The following is a 20997-nucleotide window of genomic DNA, read 5'->3' on the forward strand; positions in this document are numbered from 1 at the left end:
TGCTATCCCAACAACAACTTGGGGAGAGAGGGCCTTGTGTTATCCCAGCAAAAACTTGGGGAGAGGACTTGCATTATGCCGATAGACACGCTGCTATGGAGCACGAGGTGTCTTTGGGAACATCTGACAGGAGACAGGGTACAGACCACAGGCTGGGTACTGCAAGGCAAGCCTAGGCTCTGGACTCCAGCTCCAACACGCTTTTCCAGCCCCTGAAATAGCCCATTTTGCTCGTGCTCCATCCCCGAATAAACATCTCCCAAACCCAAAGCAGGAGCATGTGAACGAGGGCCCCGGCCCCCACACACCCCGGGCCCGGGGGTACAGGCCGGCCTGCCTCCCTGCCTCCCTCCCTGGCTAGCTCGCTGCCACCGGAGGCGGTGGCGGCAGGCTGGGGGCAGGCCGGGGGAGGCCGCGGAGCCACACGGCGGGCGGCCCGGCCCGCCCCAGCGAGGGCAACGCCGGTAAAGCGGCGGCCGTCCCTTCCCACCCCCGCTCCCCCCCGCCACCAGCCGCTCCGCGCCGGCGGCGTGTGCCGGGGGGGCGGTGCGGGGGTGCCAGCGCCCCGCGGAGGCGAGGCCGCCCCTCCCCGCCCAGGCGGCCGCACCGCCATGGGCCCGGGCGGGCGGGGCGGGGCGGGCAGGGGGGAGATGGGGGAGGGGCGGCCGCGCGGCGCCGCGCGCCTGCGCAGGGGGAGCGTAGCGGCGAGGTCACCCCTCCCCTCCGCGCCGCCCCCGCCCCCGCCGCGCCAGAGCGAGGCTGGGCGTGCGGCGTCACGGCGACGGCCCCAAGCCGCGCCCCGGCACAGGCAGCGAGAGGGAGCGCAGCGGGCTCGGCCGGCGAGGCGGCGGCGGTCGGCGGGGAGCGGAGGCGCTGTCCGGTAGGTCGTGGCGGGGAGCGCGGAGCGGGCCGGGTCGCTGTGGCGGCGGGGAGGGGAGCGGCGTGTCTGGTACAGGTGGCGCGGCGCGGTGGGGCGGGGACGGGCCGGTGGGGGCGGCGGCGGCTGCGGGGGGGGTGGCGGCAGAGGAGCGGCGGCGGGGAGCGGCGCGATGTGAGGGAAGGGGCACGAGCCTGAAACATGGCGGAGGAGGAACTGGGAGCCGCCGCCTCGTCCGGCCTCAGCGGCGGGGGGACACCGCAGGGAGGTGGGGGAGAGAGTGGGGCGCTGAGGGGCAGCCGCTGCCAGCCGGGCCGAGGGCCCGGCCCTGCCCTTCGCCGCCACCCGCCCCCCGCCCCCCCCCCCCCCCCCCCCCCCCCCCCCGCCGGTCCCCGGAGCAGAAGTTGGAGCGGAAGCGGAAAGTTGTAACCCCGCGGCTCGGGGCCGCGACGTGGGGCCCGGCCGGCTGCGGGGAGGGGCGGGTGACGCCCGGCTCGGCCCCGCCGCGGGCGGGGAAGGGGACGGTCCCCGGCTGCCGCCGTCGTTGTCAGCGGGAAGTCCGAGCCGGAGCCCCACCTAGTCCGGCCGTCGGAGAGAAGCTGCTCGCTCTTTCCGGCCGGTGTGTGGGGGCGAGGCGGGGGGGACAGGCCGGGCGCGGCCAGCCGGGCAGCCCGCCGACCGCTGGCGCTTGTGCCTGGGGTAGCCTCGGAGTGGGACAGGCAGGCAGCGTCGTGGCCAGCCAGTTCCCCTCCTGCTTATCATAAAATAAAAAGGGAAAGGGGGTGACGGGGATGTTTATCTTGTCTGAACACCCCCACCACCACCCGTGTCAAAGCAAATGGAAGAATTTGACTGACACTTCCTGCGCCAAATCCGTCTAATAAGCCTGAGAAACCTCGCTCCCTTCTGTGTGTGTTGGTGAAGAAGCGGTGGAAGGAAAGCAAAGTTTGCAGAGGGGAAAATAAAACGAAATCCGAGTGTTTTTGCTCTGGCCTCGGCTTAGAAAAAGAGAATAATAAACCAAGGTTTCCTGCAAAGAAAGATCGGTGTGCTTTTACTCCCATTTCTGTCTTAAAGGGATGGGTTGTGTTGTTCAGGGTAAAACAAAAAGTCTTTTTCTGTATCGTTGTAGGGTGTGATAGTAAGGTAGTACAATTCCAAGAGAGAGGGTATTTCGGAGATGCCCAGCTTGAAAATCGCACAGGTCGTGTGTGTGTTCTTGCATTTAGATATTTTGATTAGTGTAATTTATTTCCAGCATGTAGCAGCTACATCTTGCCCCAATGTGTAGATAGTGTATGACAAAGACTTTTCAGTACTCCTTCACAGTAAAATATACATTGAAATTACTGTTTTAAAAAAGAGATGAAACTCTTTTTTAACAAATTATAATTAAAAGGCAAAGAAGCAATCACATCATCTTATATAGTAACCATTTAAAACCAAATGTGTTTCCCTTTGGAAAGAGTCTCTTTTCTCCTCTATGGAAAACTTGAAAAATTAATCAAATTATCATCTTTTGGCTGACTGTTTCTCATGGTGCTAAAATTGCAGGCTTTTGGTGGGGGACCAAAAGCAAAACCCCCAAACCTGCTACAGGCAGGTGTTTTCACTTTATTTATCACATCTTTTTTGACTCTTGCTCGAAGTCTGTAGACTTCATTCTAGCTAAAAATGAGCTGAGTGAATAGTGAAGGTTACCTTGGCTGCTCACATCAAAGGCTTTGCAAGTAAACTTTCTAATTTTTTATTCCTTGGTACCTGCATATTTTCAGGGATGCTTTTTCTAGTGGTATGAAGTACTTCAAGTTCAACTTGCAACTGTAGTGTAAAGCTTTATGATTGTCAGTAGCTAAAGAACTGAGTTCTGAGTTGCACTGTACAATATAAATGTCGTGTATCTCTTTTGCAGCAAAGCTGATCGTACTTGGAGCACCTGTCTGCCTGGGGGTGAAATAATCTGCAACACAGAGTTGAAAGACTATAAGTGTTAAACCAGAACTTGTATATGGGGGGAAAGAAAAACAATAGTCACTTACTGTCTGTAACTGTGTGTCTTGCTTCTATTACTACATACGTGCACCATATAAGTTTTCTGAGTGGAATTAAAATTGTGCTATTTTGTTCTGAAGCTCTGCTGTAGGACAGTTCATCAGAAATAAATCTGAAGTGAGCCATGACAGTTCTCTTTGTGCTGTGCCAGTTTTGCAGAGTAAAACTGACTGTCTTTAATTGAGAGCCTTTCTGGAGCAGAGGCAAACAGATGGGAATCTAGGTGAGGGCCTACAAAAGGAGAAAGAAATTACTTGCGTGGCTGAGGAAGGAAGTGTGCTGAAGACTACACTGTAGCTTGTGACCTAACAGTTAGTAAATGTGACTGGGAACTAAACCAATTGTCCACCTGTCATCTGGGATGTGGGAAATGAAGGAGTCACAGAAGTACTTGAGTAGTTGATGCTTACTGCTGTAGTGCCAGTCCTGTCATCTGCGGAGCTCTGCTCGCTGCTCAGAGGGTGGGAATATCTTATACGTAAAAATAGGCACTCTGTTGTCCTTGGGTGTATGGTAAGAGGATGGATGGATCCTTTATGAGTTGACCCATCTAAGTAACGCTTAGATGAATTTCAGATACCTAACTGATGGTTGAGAGTATTCTTCAGGGTATGCTCAAGTTGTGAGATTTAATCAAAACAGTTCTTTTGGCAAAGAGGTCACTAAGCATACCCTGTGCAACAGAAGTTCATGTTTAGCTTGTGGTTGCAAGCACTGCCACTCTTTCACCTCAGAACAAATACAAAAGCAGACCGAAGTGCAGTGTGTAATGCCGGTGCGTTGAATCCCTGCTGAGTTGGGGCAGGCTTCTGCTGTGTTCTGTTGCATCTAGGTCAGGTAGAGGGATATTTTAGACAGCCTCCTTGTTCAGAGAGATTAAAGGAGTATCTACAGTTACTACACCTTCCTATTCAAAGGCAAACTTTGTTTTCCTGCTCAGATGTGGTTAAGATGGTCTGTTTCTATTCTTCTTGCATAAAGCAGGGAAAAAGGAAGGGGGTTTTTTTTGTTACTTGAACGCTGTTAATAGGGGACCTGTTTTCAAAGTTGTTCAGCAGTTGCCTGCAGTAGAGCTGTAGTATCTCACTTAAAGCATCTAATGTATCGCTTTCTCCTTAGGGCCTGTCAGCCATGAGAAAACCAAGTGGGACAGGCGTAGTAGAAGCAATATTCTGATGCAGCTAATGCAGTTTGCTTGTAGTAGGCAAGCACTATTTGGAGAAAGTCAAAGACCTTGTCTACTGGCACAAACTGTTCGTGGAGCAGTTGAATGAGACTACCTTCAAAAGCGGCATTAGGTTCTGGCTTGAAGCTCTCATCTCTTGAGCTTTAGAATGCCTAAAGAAACACTGGACAGCTGAAAATAAAAAGGGTTTTTTTTACTGTGCGTGCCTGTTTATGTATGCTGTTGTGAGCTCCTGACATACTACATGTTCCTCTCTAGCAGCAAGGAAAGGGAGGAAGGCTGTAGATGCCAGGTTGGAAATCTGCCTATTCGGCAACTTTTGAAATATAAAATGATTTGGGGGCCCTCTAGCTATTCAGGATGCTCTTTTTTCAAGAGCAGTGTTTTAATAGTAATTTTTTCTACTGAAGCAGTAGAGTGGAAGTTAAAACCCTACAGGAATCTGTGTAGCAGAGTTAAAGGAACTTTTAGAGTTGAACTAGGAAGAAGATGCATTAGACAATATCTTGTACACTGTCCCACTTGGCTTTCTAGTTATTAATCTAAGGACTTGATGTTATTTGAAGTAAACCCCTGCTATGCAACTATGAAAAGAGACTGCCAATTACAGTACACATGGTTAGTTTCTTCCTGGCCAAGAGAGGAAGGCCAGACCGTAGTGCAGGAGTGGGACAGCCTAGCCCTTCCAATGGACTGGTGTTTGCATCCTGAGGCAGAGAGGCAGCATCTCGTGTTTCTCTCCAGCCTGAGATTCTCTTCAGGGAACCCTTAGTTTCTTAGATCACTTTGTATCATTCCTGCAGCTGTTGCAACACAGGAAGGTGTGCTAAATCTGAATGACTTGACCAGGTCTTCTGCAAAAAGAATATTGTGTGCCACTGTTACTCATGAAATAATTTTCAATGTAATTCTAATCGTAGAGCTGTGAGAAACTTTATATCATTAAATTTCTGGACAGTATTGCAGAACTGGAACAGGAGAACAGTTTATTTTCATAACTGAAGACAAACTTGAAGTAAGGATCTGTAGTTACAATTCTTGTCTTTTTCCACAGAAACTCTGAGGAGAATGTGCTCTTTGCATCAAAATTTGTTGACATTGAGGTGGATATTTCTATTGCTTTAATTATAACATTATTAAATCTTGGTTTCAGTAGGTAATCTGGATTAAAGGAAAAGACGTAATTTAACAATATTTCCTTTACTGTGGCTTACTTCATAATTTTATGTGAAATTAGACGGTGGAAGTTTTTTCTTAAATGAATTTGCTGTCTGTTGCCCAAATAATGTATGTTGGCTAGCCCCCTCTTCTGTTAATCTAAAATAATTTGTGAATACAGATAGTACCTGCAACTGTTTCTTTTTGTTTCTCTGTGTTAGTTATCCTAGCTTTTGAAGTTGTCCTATTTTTTCCACTCATAGCCTCTATTTCAGCAACCTAACCAGCTGTGTCTTCAATTTTTTTCATGTCTGCAATGAAGGGAAGTTTCTTAAAAGCATTCTTCATGTGGCAGGAAGAAGGAAAAAGAGTACCACCGCATCTGTGTTAAAGACAGACTTCAAATATGTGTGAGTTACCTGTGTGGAGTTCAAGAGGGGAGGTACAGGAGACAGAAGGAGGACCCATACATTGCTAGGTGTGGCATTTCAGCACTACTGAAATCAAAGTGTTTTCAGTAGTTGCAGGGCCAGACCAGCTACTTCTGTTTTTTCTAAAGGTTTCATGTAGGGTCAATATTTTTTACTTGAGATGAAGTTAGTACACCGAGCAGTGCTTGGACTACGTCAGAACCCAGACAATACTGATAGTTAAGTTGTGCAGTTCACAGAATCACAGAATCATCAGGGTCAGAAAAGACCTTTGTAGATCATCCAGTCCAGCCATTAACCTGACATTGACAGTTCTCAAGTACACCATATCCTTCAGCGCTATGTCAGCCAGACTCTTAAACACCTCCAGGGATGGCGACTCCACCACTGCCCTGGGCAGACCATTCCAATGCCTAACAATCCCTTCTGGAAAGAAATACTTCCTCATATCCAGTCTAAACCTGCCTGGTGCAACTTGAGACCATTACCTTTTGTACTATCACTTGTTACTTGGTTAAAGAGACTCATCCCGAGTTCTCTGCAACCTCCTTTCAGGTAGTTGTAGAGGGCGATGAGGTCTCCCCTCAGCCTCCTCTTCTCCAGACTAAACACCCCCAGTTCCCTCAGCCGTTCCTCGTACGACATGTGCTCCAGACCCTTCACCAGCTTTGTTGCCCTTCTTTGGACACACTCAAGTAATTCAATGTCCTTTTTGTAGTGAGGGGCCCAAAACTGAACACAGCAACTGAGGTGCAGCCTCACCAGTGCGGAGTACAGGGGTAAGATCACTTCCCTGTCCCTGCTGGCCACGCTATTTCTGATGCAAGCCAGGATGCCATTGGCCTTCTTGGCCACCTGGGCACACTGCTGGCTCATGTTCAGCCTGCTGTCAATCAACACCCCCAGGTCCCTCTCTGACTGGCAGCTCTCCAGCCACTCCTCCCCAAGCCTGTAGCGCTGCTGGGGGTTGTTGTGGCACAAGTGCAGCACCCGGCATTTGGCCTTATTGAAACTCCTACAGTTGGCCTGAGCCCATCGCTCCAGCCTGTCCAGATCTCTCTGCAGAGCCTCCCTACCCTCGAGCAGATCAACACTCCCACCCAACTTGGTGTCATCTGCAAACTTACTGAGGGTGCACTCGATCCCCTCGTCTAGATCATCAATAAAGATGTTAAACAGGAGTGGCCCCAAAACCGAGCCCTGGGGGACACCACTCGTGACCAGCTGCCAACTGGATTTAACTCCGTTCACCACAACTCTTTGGGCCCGGCCATCCAGCCAGTTTTTTTGTACAGTCCTTGCTTGCAGTTAATCAAACTTCTAGAACACCTGGTCTGATACTTCCCCCAAAAGTGATTCATTAGAAGACTAGTGGACAGTTGCAGCATGTTTTGTTTTTCCTGAATGTGGAGAAGGGTAGACTGGAATGTGGAATGTAAGTAATCTATTAAGTGGAAGCTACCTAAGAATCTCACTCTCTGCAATACAGTATTTAGGACTAGATTTATTTGTTTATAATGTGACATTTACAGTTGAGACTGAGCTGTGCATGGCTGTGTCCAGGCTTACGTGGTTAGTTAAGTGTGGGGACAGCCCAACGGCATACTGTGCAGGAACCTCTTTTATTAATCTTGCAAATGTGAAGTGGTTAAGGTGAATTGTTCGACATTGTAAGATGCAGTCAGTAATCATCCTCTGATCTTTCATTGTGAAGCTACTTCCAGCGTAACATTCTGAAAGCTTGATATACAAGATAACCCATAAGCACAGCCTGCTTGGCTTCATGTGACTGCTGAAGGATTTTCTTGGGGTTGGGAAAGTATATAAACTAATACTGCATGCAAAATATCAACTCTGGAGTTATTTATATAGTTAGTATGTATAAGGATATATCATACTGTTTGTGACCCTTCCGACTTGTTTAACATGGAGAATTAATGAGTGATAGGCATTCTGTGAGTGTAGTGATTTTACTCATATTCAGGTAATGGTCCTTGTCTTATTTACTGTTGTTTATATTGGTGCAAGTGTACAGAAAATGCTATGTGTTTTCATGGGTTTTATGATGAGCGGCATCAGAAATGAGCTCTTGGCAAGTGTGAATTCACCTTCAGATTTCTTACACATATTATACCAGTCCATAGGTTAATTTCCAAGGTAGTTTTATATCAACAGCGTTCACTGAATGTAAGTACACAGTTTGAGATAACCTTGGACTTGTGTTCTTAGTGGACTGCGAAATGCTGTCTTCAAAATCCAACTTCTGCTGACATTAATTATTTGAGAATATGCCATGCTTCTAGAAACTGATGCCAAATTGTCATCTTAGCACTTGGTGGAACCTACGACACTGTGTAGTAGTTCTGTGGCATCAAGAAGGAGCACTGGAAAAGGCAAGAATAGCTGTGTCTCATGCTGGAGAATCATTTCTCCATTTTTCTGATAGATATTTATTGACTTAAGTAGCAGATTAGGTGGGATCTCACCAAAGAAGAGATGCCCTGTTACTTGATATAGATCATCCTGGGCATTGAGTAACTTTGACAGCCTGTAGAGAGAAGTCTGTGATACTATAGCAAACAGGCATTTACAACTCTCACTTTTTAACTGGATGCTTGGTCTTCAAATGTTCTTACTTCTAAGGTACAATTCTCTACTTGGTTTTTATATCTGAATGCTGGAGAGAAACAAGCATTTCTGAATGATAATCTCTTTCAGCTCTTTGAATGTCCTTACAGTTTATTGCTACTTCTTCATCTTTCTTTATATTTGAGCAAGTCCGTTGCTTTTTCTTTATGGTCTTCTGTTTGTTTTCCTGATCTCCCCAAACCTTTTCTTTTGGGAAATGCCCTAAGCTGTGTTGAGGTTCAGCCAGAGATCTCTCATAGAAAACTTAAGTGTGGTAGCTGAAGTTCTGCAGAAATTGAGTAGCTAAAAACAAGGTTTTACAATTGAGTGCTTTAGGCCACTGTATGTGCTGGTGTTTGGCATCCTTTCAATCTGTGTGTTGCTGTTCATCAAACTGCTCTTAACGGTACTGTATCTGTGTGAGTAGGAATTAGAGTGAGAAAGTAAGAAGATTTCATGCGAGTCCTGGAATGAAAAGATAAAGTAGTTTATATTTTGTTCTTGAAGAACAAAGAAACAAAGTCCTGATGCTACCTCTTTCTTTTCTGCTAGAAATCTGGGTCCTGTCTAGCCAGGAAACTGATGAAGAAGCAACATTAAGTGCGTGTTAGTTTGGACTTAATAACCAGTATTTTGAACAATGTGCAATTTTGCTAACTGAAAGTACATCCTGCTTCTAGCCAGAGGCAAGATGTTAAGAAGGAGTTTGCAAATACTTTTTCAAAGACAAATATATCAACTTGAAAATACTTGTGTTTTCGGGTAATGTAATTCTTCCATTACCTAATGTTATTGTGGACTACTTTTTAAATTACATTTGGTGCTCTAAGGTTCACAGAGGAAAGCTGAAGCCTCTTTTCCAAGCTGAATGCTGAATCTGCTGTGATAGTAGAAGTGGAAATAAGGAACCATTCACGGCCTTATCTACAGAAGGTTGAAGTCATAGATCCCAAGAACCTAAACAGGACGTACTGGGTAAATTGAGAGCACCCTAAACAACGTGGAAATACAAGACTGTGATTTCATGAAGGATAAACTTGCTTCACTGCCACGGTCAGGGTGGACTGAAAAGTTATTCTTCCACTCTGGGTTTGCTCAAAATACAGATCGTTTTGAGATGCATATATTTAACTTGCTGGAAGTAAAACTCTTCTTCAGTAAAAGATTTAGGATGTAGTAGTAACATTCAAATGCTGTGATGATTGTCATAGTCTAAATAATAGGTGACTCTTAGAAGACCAGACATGCTGATTTGTATTTAGAAAGATCTTCCCATCCAAACCTCTGGAGCTGATTTTAAATTTCACTGTGCTTTGGACATCTGCTACCTTATCAAACTATGTGATTTGACTTAAAGCAAGGTGAGTCTTAAGGTATGACAGGTTTCTCCAGAAAGTGGCAAGCTTTGAAGATGCAGAAGAACCAAAAAGTATGGTCTAAACAAGAACTACAGTGATCTTAAGAAGATTCAAATAGACTCTTGTGAAGACTTGATTAAACAAGTTTAACCCTCGTTAATTTGGTAACTGTCTACTAAAGATGTAGTCCATGCAAGAGAAGGTGGTGTGGGGTTGACTGTGATTCAAATTCATTTGGATAAAATTATTCAGCTTTTTGTGTAGGTGTCGTTGCATCTATGAGCTCAGGCTTGCAAGTGTGAATTGCTTACCTTTGGGTTCCTGCTCATAACTGTCAGATTCTTCCTTCTCTTGGAAATTTCTGACCCATTAAATGAGACTTTTGGGGGGGCTAAGATGCATCATCTGCTCACAAAGCAGATGCAGAACTACAGCAGTTCACAGCTTGGCATGTTAAAAAAAGCCAGCATTTGTCTTAGTGTGGGATTGGGGGGGGGGGGGGGGGGGGGGGCAGAGGGGGTGTGTGTTTTTTTAATACCCTCATCTGAAGCTTGTGACAACTTAGTGGTTGCCTCAGAAACAACCAAGTTGTCTGTCTGTCTGTGTATGGGCAGAGGTGTGGAGGTCAACATCTAGTTGTCATCTTCTAGTCAAGGTACATGTGTGAATCAGACGTTCCCTGAGGAGCTCCCATCCCTAGGTTCAAGATGCTACTGCCTCACTGCCAGAAACAGAACAGGATGTTCTGTCCAAGTTTCAGCCACTTCAGTTAAGCATTTCAGACGTTTTACAAACCCGCCTTCATCAGTGGATATGGCTGATAAAGTTAACTGTGAAAAGAAGCAGTTAAGGTTGCACCTCCATTATTGCAGGGTAGCAAAACCACGTTGCAGAAGATGGTTGTTACTGCTGGGTGTCAGTGTATGCTTTTTTCGACTTAACTTCAGGATGGATGTCTCAAGCTTTAACAAAAGAACTGTTTGTGAAATTAGGTATAATTTGGGTGACTTCAAGTGATGTTTGCTGCTCATGTTCAAATGCCATGTTTCTTTTGGGGAAATATTGATTGAGAGGTCAAAACAGATGTGAGTTACAATTACTTGGGACTTTGCTGTTCATTTATCATGGAAGAACTAATTTTATTCCTGTTAATGAATGCTAGTAGCTGGTATTCTCAATTTGTATAGAATCAGTGTCCTTTCAACAGATAAAACTTCTAATCTTATTTAAAATGACATATGGGAATTTGTAAGACTGCTCTCAGGCTACCAACCTGATTTGTAATAGAATTACTGTAAATCATACTATGGAAGGATATATGTAAAGGGCCTACACCAGCCAGTCTTAAGTAGCGAGTAACAAAAGATCATATAATGATGAAGGAAATCTATATATCTGTGCCTTGATGATGTGTTAGTAATCTAAACAAACCTGAATTGAAACCAAACTTCTAATAATGAAGACAGTGCAAGTAATGATACCTTGGTATGCAAGCTCTGGCATTGCCAGGAGTGTGTATGATGTATGGGTTATAGAGGAAAAATAGGAGGGACAAAAATTCATGTGGTATTGGAATTGTAGTTGAACTGAGTGTTGCCTTATGTCTGTAGAAGGAAACCCGATACAAGGCTTTACTGGTTCAGCAGCCAGTGTCACAATCAGAGCAGAGCTAGGACTGCCAGATGTTAAGCAGATATCACATGGAATTTGAGGCTAGGTCTTGTTTCTGCAACAGAAGTTAAGCTGCCTTTTTTCCAAAGAAGAGTATCTTAAGCCAACTGGCAAGTTTATTCTTGAAGTAACTTTCAAACTGCATGAGTGTGTTTTTACAAGAGAAGTATCTTGACTCTGAAAATCTCTGTGCCTGCCTTGTCCTGCTGTTTTTCACTGGTTTTATAGCTTCAAAGATAAAATTTACTGTAACAATTATGTGGAGAAACAAATGTTTATATCTGCTTTTAATCAGAAGGGTGCGCATCAGGTAAAGCATGTTGGGTATACCATGATGTGGCAATCTGTTGATTGATAAAAGTTTTAGAGCTAAATACTGATCCTTCTCTGCAATGACAGTAGAGCCAAATTCATAGTAGTAAATTGCTGCCTCAGTTCTCAAAACTTGCTGTATGGTTGAATGCTTAGCTTATGCGTAGCAATATATCATAATATGGTAAATACGCATTCTCTGAATTTAATATACTTGTATTTTTAAAAATCTGAGTGTTCTTTCAATTTATTGTCTGCCTGGATTTTTTTGCAAGCGTAAAAAATATTTGCAATTCAGCTTCTTCAGGAATTCAGAGATCATTGTTTTAGCTGGAAATGTACCTGGTAGAATGTGCACAAACAACTTTCATGGTGGATGGTGAGTATTTTACAGAAATAAGGAGAAAATGCAAAACCATGGCAAACAGTCACTGAAAATAAGAATAAACCTGATAAACATTACAAACTCCAGTTGAGGCTTAAATAGACTCTGTAGCTTAGATTGTAAGGAACTCCAAATTTGAATTAACATACTTAAATTTTTGCACAAAGTTGAAATTTGGACTCAGTAAGTGTTGAAGAATAGCATATTTTTTAGTAGCTTAATGTTCATTACATCACTTGCTTTGAAACGACTTTTTATACTTAAACTGCTGCAAGTTGCACACACTTGTTAGTAACTCACATTAGGAAGCTTTCATCTTAAGATATCAGTGGCTTCAAGCAGGCCAGTTTTCAGCCTTAGAACATGCATTAAGTTTGTGTTCAGATTTAAGAGCTCGCTGGGAGTTACCTTTGACTTAAGGAAAAAAAAAAAAGATTTTTTTCAGCTATACTAATTATAGACAGTGGAACTCGTCTCACAAGGTAAGCTCATGTTAGCTGCTTTGCAGAACTTGTCCCTGTGTGCAGTACTAGGGTAGCTCCCTTCAATGAAAGGAGGAAAACTTGGTTAAGCTATCTCTGTGGGTAAGTGTCCCCGTGGGCAGTTCAGGGAGCAACTTAAACCTTGGTGCTGTGTTTGTGCTGCAGTAACTTGTTCTCAGGTCTCTGCCTTTTTCTCAGGTGGTTAGTATGATTTCATGTCACTGGATGAGCTTAATCACCCAGACAGCTTTTTGAAAATCCTCTGAAGATTGTCTGGCATCAGTTAAAATATTTGAACATAATTGAAGAAGTATTTTTGTCCAAGAAAAGTTACCTTATTAGTGCCCAGAGCAACTGACTGTCCAGCTGACAAAACTCTTGTTTGTCAAGACAAGAAGTTGTCAAAACCAGGTAAAAATTAGAGCAATAAAAATTGCTTCTAGCTTTGTTTACTGAACAGTTGACTCTCTTCCAGAGTCTACATTAGTAATGAAACTACTATTACTACTTCCAGGAGTCTTGAGTATAAAAGTCTTTAATTAGACCCAATCAGCTTTTCAGTGTATCTTCTCTTCAGAAGTGATTTCTGAATAGTGTTTTCTGTAAATAAGTGTGAAAGTCAGCTCTGGAGTATTTTAATTTCTCTTTTTTTATAAGAGATACCGCTTATCCTGTTGAGAAGGGATTATCTGAGTTACTTTAATTCCTAAAGCATCTAAAAGTTAGTGAAAATGGACAGGCTTCCACTTTGGGTTATGTTGTCAAGGTGTTGCTTATGCACTGAAATTATTCTGGAAAAAAAACTCCTTGAAGTTAAGGGATAAGAATTTAGGACTTCCCCTTACATGTTAAGTATTTGGGGATTATTAAGAACAGCACACATCCTCATCCTCTCTTCTCTAGTTAGTTGCTTCCCTGAAGAAGGGGTTCTAAACAAAGAGACTCAAAACTCAGTGGAATCTGGATGGTGCAGACAGTTAGAAAGATTTAGGTTTGGCTATCTGACACTGCTCTAGTATCAGAAGTTGGACACATCTTGCCTGGAAAGACTTGATCCTCTGACCTTGATTGGTCCGGTGACTGAACTAGAGCTGTTTTTTCAAATCATTTGATTATTGTCATATTGCTCCATCTTGGGGCTAGTATCCCCTCTCTGAGAAGCAGGGATTTTTTCCTTGGCTTTTTTTCCCCTCCACTGCTAATTGTAAGCAGGTAAACCAGTCGATTAATTTGCTTCATCTCTCATTCTAATGTTTGAAACTCTTTTTTTTTTTTCCTCATGTAAACAGCTGAGATTAATTTAGGAGTGCTATTCCCAAGGTGGTTCTAACAAAGTGTCTCTTCCAGAGAGGTAAATGTGCTGGAACAGAAGCATTATGAAAATTTTAGGGAACACACCACACCTTCACAATACAACCAGAATGTCAGGGTCTGAACAAGAATAATGGTGTTTGTAGAGTGCTGAATAATCATGATCCCTTCCGAAAATGATAATGCTTCTGGGAGGGACTAGTTGTTTAATTCCATACCTGAACAACTAGTTCACATAAGCTCGAATCGAGGATATCTTCAGGTAGTGACTGTATTTAGTTCATGTCTTTGGCCCAGGACTGAGCTCCAGTTACAGCTTCATTTGGTTTAATGTCACTTGGAAAGATTGGATTATTACGTTTCCCATTCCTCAGACAGGTAACAAAGTTGAATTGGAAACCAAAATTTTAAGCTGAAGATGTTGAAAGAAAACTAAATTCTAAAAAAAAAAAAGCCAGCCTACTTTCATAACTGTCATATTGTCATACCAAGCTCAATGACCAATGGTATTTGAACTTTCCTGAGTTCTTCATTGTGTGATTGCTTTTTAGGAAAGCTCTACAAAGCAGTAAGTGTGCACTTTTTTTATTCACTGATAAAATAGAGTTTCTTATTCTTCAACTTTCTTAGCATCATCACTTTTGTTTGCCTTTTTCTGGAGACATGCTTCAAGAAAGTGTCCAGAAGGCACTTTTTGCTGGCTTATCTGATAAGAGCAGAAGCAGAAAGCAAGTTCCATGTTCATGGTCATTGACGGATGTGAAGCTTTTAAAATACTTCCTTTCCAGTGACTGGTCCTGGTTAACCTTTCTTCCTTCTGTTCAAATGGATTTATTCAAAGATCTGCTTATCCTTCAAAGAGAATCTTTACTGGGAAAAGTGTCCATGTGCATGTTGCTTCTCTAGTTTATCAAGTACTTTAAGTGTGTACAATGAAGAAGTAAATTAAGCAGTTACATTAATACAGTACACTAATGCATTAATGCATGCATTAATTAGAAAAAGTAATATGAACAGACTAGCAAGAGAGACTGCACAGACATGGTGGTTTTATGGACTGTTATGTTTCAGGAAGCATGCAAGGCAGTTACTGAAGCACCACTGGCGGTTAATGGAGGCAGTCTGAAAGTGAGCTTTCTACTTTTGAGAGATTGTATTCTTGAGAAAGCATTAGAATCCAGTTTATGCAAAAACGTTATTGCTTGAGGAACAGTAGCTTCACTTGTTTTTCTCTTTTTAGCTAAATCTTGCATTAGGCATCTCCAGAGTTCACAGTTATGTCACATATCTGTGCATATAACTACTTGACTCAGCTGTTCAAAGCCAGCACCTGCTCCAATTAAGAGGAAAAGAAGGCCTTACTTTTTGCATGCTTCCTGTCTTGTTCTTTAGTGCCTGCATAGAGACCACAGTTGACAGTATTTTCTTGCCTAAAGATGGAGGAGCAGAAAAATGAAAAAGCAAAGTTGTCATTGCTCTCGCTTAAGGTCTGTTGCCTTAAAGGTAGCCAGCCTTCAAAGGAAGATTCTCTCTTAAAATAGACTCCACTAAATGAAGAGGGATTCAAACAGCGTACTTGGTTTATTTGGTAGGAACAAGTTCAATACTTATTTGTATCTAACTGTTGAGTGATTCAGTGGATAATTCTCATCAACTGTGCAGTAAATTGGGGGTGGGGGGGGTGGTGCTTATCTGTTACTCAGTTATCATAGTCTCTTCATTTCTGTTGTGTCCCTTTGAGTATATCCATTTTACAGCCCTAAGCTTGGGTGATATGGGGAGTACAGACAAATATTATTGTTGGGCTTAACCCTTTCCTATTCTAGAAATGCTGGCCATGCTGTGATATAGCTGTACCTTTAGAGTGCTAAGTTGTAGACAGGGAAACATGTAAACCTAACGTAGCCTTATTTGAATGACAGATAGTGTGGTCTAAGGATCCTTTTTCTTCCTTTCCAGTTAATAAAATTGCTTTCTGACAGCTTTAGAACTGAAGGGTATCATTGAAATGACTGGTTAGACTGCTGAAAATTATTCATAAGGTGCTACATTGAGCTCTGTCTTGACTGTACAAATGGTTTCTTAATTACATATTCTTCTAAAGTTCTTCCAGTAGCTTCTTTTTGGGGGGTGGGGTGGGAGGGGATGATGGTATGTGAAATGCAAGGCACAGACTTTATAAAGAGATTGCATGCACTGGGTCTAATATCTGTTTTAGAATGGGTAGAGAAGTGCTCTTTTTTTTCAGGTAGAAAAGGAAATCCACCAGAAGTTTGAGCTTCCATCTCAGGTTTTATAGTTTGCATCTCTTTCAGCAGTTCAACTTTTTACTTCAATGTCTTGCTTGAAGCTTAGTGGCTTCTGTTGTTTCAAATACTATCAGGTAACTGAGAGGTGCTTTATGGCTTAAACAGTAAGAGGAAGGTGAAGTGACATCAGGACTGCTGCTTCAAAGCCAGTGGGTAGTAGATCTAAGTGGGAGCAGATGATAGATGTTGCTTATGCTGCCTGCTATGTTAGAGATGTCCGAGTTAGCTTTCTTAATGCATTTTGGAGAATACATTGGTTTGTGTTTCATTCCAGCATGTCATGGCCAGACTACCTGCCCGATGCAGAGATGCCAAGCTACCTCTGTGCTGTATAGGTGTATGTATATGTAAAGGATTGCTTTGTGCTCTTGGTGAGTTAAGGAATAATTGTACAAATGACAAAAAAGTTTTCATGGAGAAAGAGGAATTTAGTACTTGCATTGCTCATTGCCTGCGTTTGGAGGGAAGATCGGAGAAATGTTTGAGTGTACTGCAACCTGGCTTTGTCACATCTTCAAAGATCTTTAAAAAGCTTTTTGCTTAGATCTTTTAGAGATTAAGACGACTGGCTAACCAAGCTGTAATAGTGTGTATATATATGCTTTAATTATGTACCACCACTTAAAGGAGTGAAAACAGCTCCAGAGTGTTTTACAGCAATTGAATAGTTAGGGCTGAACTTCCAAATCTGGATGCTGAAAGAAGCTTTGGCTTGCGTTAAATTCCTGAATCCCCGTTTGAGAGCCAAAATGGAATTGCCTGTCTCGCTAAAACCAAATCATTAGCTTCTTACTTCAGGACTTTGTGGATCATTCAATAAGAAAAAGTCACAAGTTATTCAAAACACTAGGTAAAACAGATACTTGGTACCCACTGTTTAAGTTCTATTACTTCCAAATTACTGTCAGCCTTCGTTACTGACATCTCCATATTTAGTTGCTAACTTCAGACTGATGACTGAAAAATTCAGCTTAAACTGTTCCAAGACAGTGAAATTGCTGCAGTTCACCCAGATTACTGTACTGGGATTTCCCTTACACCCACTACGTTTATGTCATTCTAGTCACACCTTTCCAAAAATAAAAGCATAACTGAATGTTTGTTTTAAAGAAATGACAGGTAATATAGTTATAGGCTTAACTTTTCATGGATTTGAAAGGTGCATTTCAGTACAGTTAGAGACAAATCTTTATTCCTATTGTTTGTAGAAAGGCTGGACAATTCAGAGGTTTTTGGATATAACTGAATGTTTACAGTGGTGCCAAATAGATTAAACTTGTGGTGTCAATGATTCTGGTGGTCCATGTTTGCAAAAAATCCATGCAGGGAGGAAAGCATAGTGTTTAAAGTCAGGAGTGAAAAGATGATCTATTAGGTGGGTAAATCACGGAAGAGTCTCAAAATTTATTGGTAGCAGAAGCCTGTGGAGAGACCTGCTTTGCTGAACATCAGGTCAATTATTTCCTTACAGCTTTCTCATTGTGTTCCTTTTGCTTGCTTAAGGTGCAGGGAATGGTTTAGATAAATTGAGAGATTGCTCATTATGTGTTTGCAAGAAGAAAATTAAGTAGGACCTGACCTCTTGATTTCTCAGTCCTCTGACAATGTGGAGTTAATCAGTGATGGAAAAGATGGAGACTAACATGGAGGTGCTCTGATTTCTGTGTAAATCATCTTAGCATTTTGTGGTAAACACCTAACAGATGGTGTGACTCCAGAGATACTGTGAGATTACTGCTGATGAGAAGGGTCTTTCTTACTTCCACTGCTTACCTTGTACAAGCACCTGTGTTGGATTCCGTGCACTTCCCCTCTCCCCCAGCTCCCAAATTATTCATCAGTTGTGGAAGGTTTCATCTTTCTGCAGGGGCAGAAAGAGGAGAAAAAGGGTAACTCAATCTGGTAAGTGCTAGAGCCCCTGCAGGAAAGGAACTGAGACCATCTTCCCAGGGCAGCAGTAACAGTCCTGTTAACTCAGTTACAAGCAGGACTGTGAGAGGGTAGTATGAGTAGTATGACCCAAAGACATGTCCCAAAATCTGTGGCCTTGTTTTGGTTTTGCTGGGTCAGTTTTCAACAGACGAGCAAGCAGACCTGGCAGACTGCTGTAGGCAGCCATGCTAGCTAGTGTGGAACTGGAGGACAGATCTAGCTTGTAGGGGAGGAATGGTCTCCAAAGAATATTTTTAGTTGCCTCCAGTTATTCATGAAACAGTCATTATAACTGTGGTTAGATATCTAGGAAAACATTAATCAACTTTCAGACTTAAGAAGGCACTTTTATGAAAACTGACTTCTGGGATCCTGCTGTTCTTTTTGAAAAATGTTTGCTTGCTGGGAAGAGGTTGGTTTAATTTACTCATACAAGTCTCTGATTCTTTATCATTTATGAGAAAATGCATGCTATCTCCTGTTGGATAATTGTTTCTTATCAACAGTAGCTGTTAGTTTTACTATAGTAGGGTTTATTCAGCATTTCTTTATGGGATAGCAGTAATGAGGTAGAGGAGATCCTGTATCTGATGGTTTGCAGCATTTTATTGTAGCTGCATTAAGACTTGATAGTTTGAAAATGGCCACTGTATTAAAAATTAACTAAGCCCTTTTATCAAACCCTGCATAGTGAACTGGATTATGGTGTCATGGTTGTACTTTTTGCGTATAGAACAAACTTCTGGTCAGTAGATACAAACTTTGGATGTTATTTCAAGTAAGTGACAATACAAATAAATAGATGCTGTTATCTAAAAAAGTTTCCCATTCTGTTTGGGGGGTTTTTTGTCAGCATGCTGATGCTTTCAGTTCTTCAGAGGAGACTGGAGACATTTCATCCATGTCAGCTCGTATGAACAAAATCATTTACACATGAATGTGCATGTATATGAAATTACAAAAGTTGTGTGATATGAAATAAGTTTGGGGGATGGATGAGGAGAGGATGTAGTAGCTGTGAAATTTGAGACATGTTTTTAGAATTACTGTATCACTGCCATAAATAACAAACATTAGCAGCTGTTTACCTGATAAACCTTTTCAGTACTGTGAATGCAGGGGTTGTAAAACTTACAAGGTCTTTAGGCATCTGTATGGCTCTTGGGAATGTTGGTTTTGGTCTGTTGCAAAAGATAGTGCAAACACCTTCTTGTGAGTGAATGAAAGATCATGAGAAACCCATTGCTGCGACTGTAGCTGAGAGGTGCTGTGGACTTGCTTGCATGACTAGAAGAGACTTTGTAGTTTTTCTGGAAAAGGTTATGAGATGAACACACCACACTGGGTGATGTGTTGTGATCTGTGTAACTGGCCTATTAATCAGAGTAAATTGGTTTCTATGCCCAATTCCTCCTTACTCTAAATAAAGGAGATGAATCCATCCATAGGCCTCTCTGAAGGAGTGATATGTGCACATGGGTGTGAGCAGTTCTTCCTAATACTTGCGTGCTTTCTTTGAAACACCTGTGATATTTTGGCTCGTGACACTGAGGTCTGTATTACAGAGTCGTAATCTGGTTTTGTCTTTTCTCTAAATTGCTCTTTTGTGGGATATAAAGATCTCCATTTTAAAAACTGTCCAAGTCTTTACTGACTATGAAATTAGGCTAGATACCACATGAATAATGGTTCTTCAAGTGTTAAAATCCTGGTAGCAAGAAAATCTTGGAGGTACTTTATTTGTGCTAGGTGAAAAACTAGCATCGTTCAGCAGTTATTGTGTCTTGAATAACCGTCCATAGTTTCCATATTGTGTAATAATTAAAGTGATAGCCTGCTTAGGTTACGCCTGGTTATAATGGTGTATGTCCTGCATTTGTCAGTTGATATCAATATTTAATTGTTCATGACTTGTTATATATGCAATCTTACAGTGGCTGCAGTAATGCTAAAATAGTTGTCCTATTGATCAAAATGGTAATTTATTGTGTGTTCTAGGTATTGGGGGTGATTTATCTCTTGCATCATGCGTGAATACAAGCTAGTGGTTCTTGGTTCTGGAGGTGTTGGAAAGTCTGCTCTGGTAAGTACTCTGTGAGGCAGTTCAAGTATGTTTCCTTAGGCTTTTCTCATGTATCTTTCCTCTTACACTCTCTACTAACCCATGTTTCTTTTATGTAAGTGTGCACAAATAAACACAAATGTAAGTAATGACTGGCTAGAATAGGTACATCCTTTCCTGGGTGTATCTACATCCACTGGTGTGCTTTTCCATGCTGATATTTTTGTATGGGGTTGGTTGGTGGTGCTCGGTCAGATCTCGGTCTGACTTACACAGTGAAGTGCATAGCCACAGCATGCACCTGAAGGTGTCTGGCTTCGCTGAGTAACCCAGCCATAGATCTGTGGGAGATCAAGCTGCTTCATGAAACTCACACAATGAACTAGTTTGCCTGTGTCTGGCCTTGGTAATTCCTGTCTCTAGAAAGGTCTTCACAGTGCTGTTTGCTTAATATTTGATAGCAGTCTCTAAAGCACTAATGTTTGCTTTATGCAAATACAAATATATGTTTGCATGTTTGTAGGAAGTTTAACATGTTTTCTACATCTTTCCCTGCAAGTAGGTGTATAGCTGTGGCAGGTAGATATTGTAAACCAAAGAATTCGTTCATTTTAGTTAAACGATTACGGGAAAGTTTAGTCTGACCTAGACTAGAACTGAAAAAGTTCACAGAATACGTTGTTCTCAGCCTACCTAAGAACTTCACATCTTTCAGTTTAATTGTGCACCTTGTCATAAAGTAAGGTCTAGAGGTCTGCTCAATCAGGTAAGAACTATTCTCTTGAAGTGGTTCCTAAAGGAAAACTTAAATGACAAATCATGTTAGATCGTGAAAGATCTTTT

The 20997-nt window shown here is 42.4% G+C and overlaps 1 protein-coding gene across 1 annotated transcript in view; it reads left to right on the forward strand.

Annotated features, from left to right (window-relative positions):
* The first annotated feature begins 757 nt into the window (after positions 1-757).
* Positions 758-20997, forward strand: part of RAP1B (RAP1B, member of RAS oncogene family) — a 31714-nt gene continuing 11474 nt past the window's right edge. Inside the window, exons 1-2 of the mRNA XM_074870534.1 lie at positions 758-880; positions 20091-20175. Of these exons, the coding sequence (XP_074726635.1) occupies positions 20119-20175 (57 nt within the window). The 5' untranslated portion in view covers positions 758-880; positions 20091-20118. The remainder of the gene's footprint in view (positions 881-20090; positions 20176-20997) is intronic.

The sequence above is a fragment of the Strix uralensis genome, chromosome 5, assembly GCF_047716275.1.
Source record: "Strix uralensis isolate ZFMK-TIS-50842 chromosome 5, bStrUra1, whole genome shotgun sequence".
NCBI lineage: Eukaryota > Metazoa > Chordata > Aves > Strigiformes > Strigidae > Strix > Strix uralensis.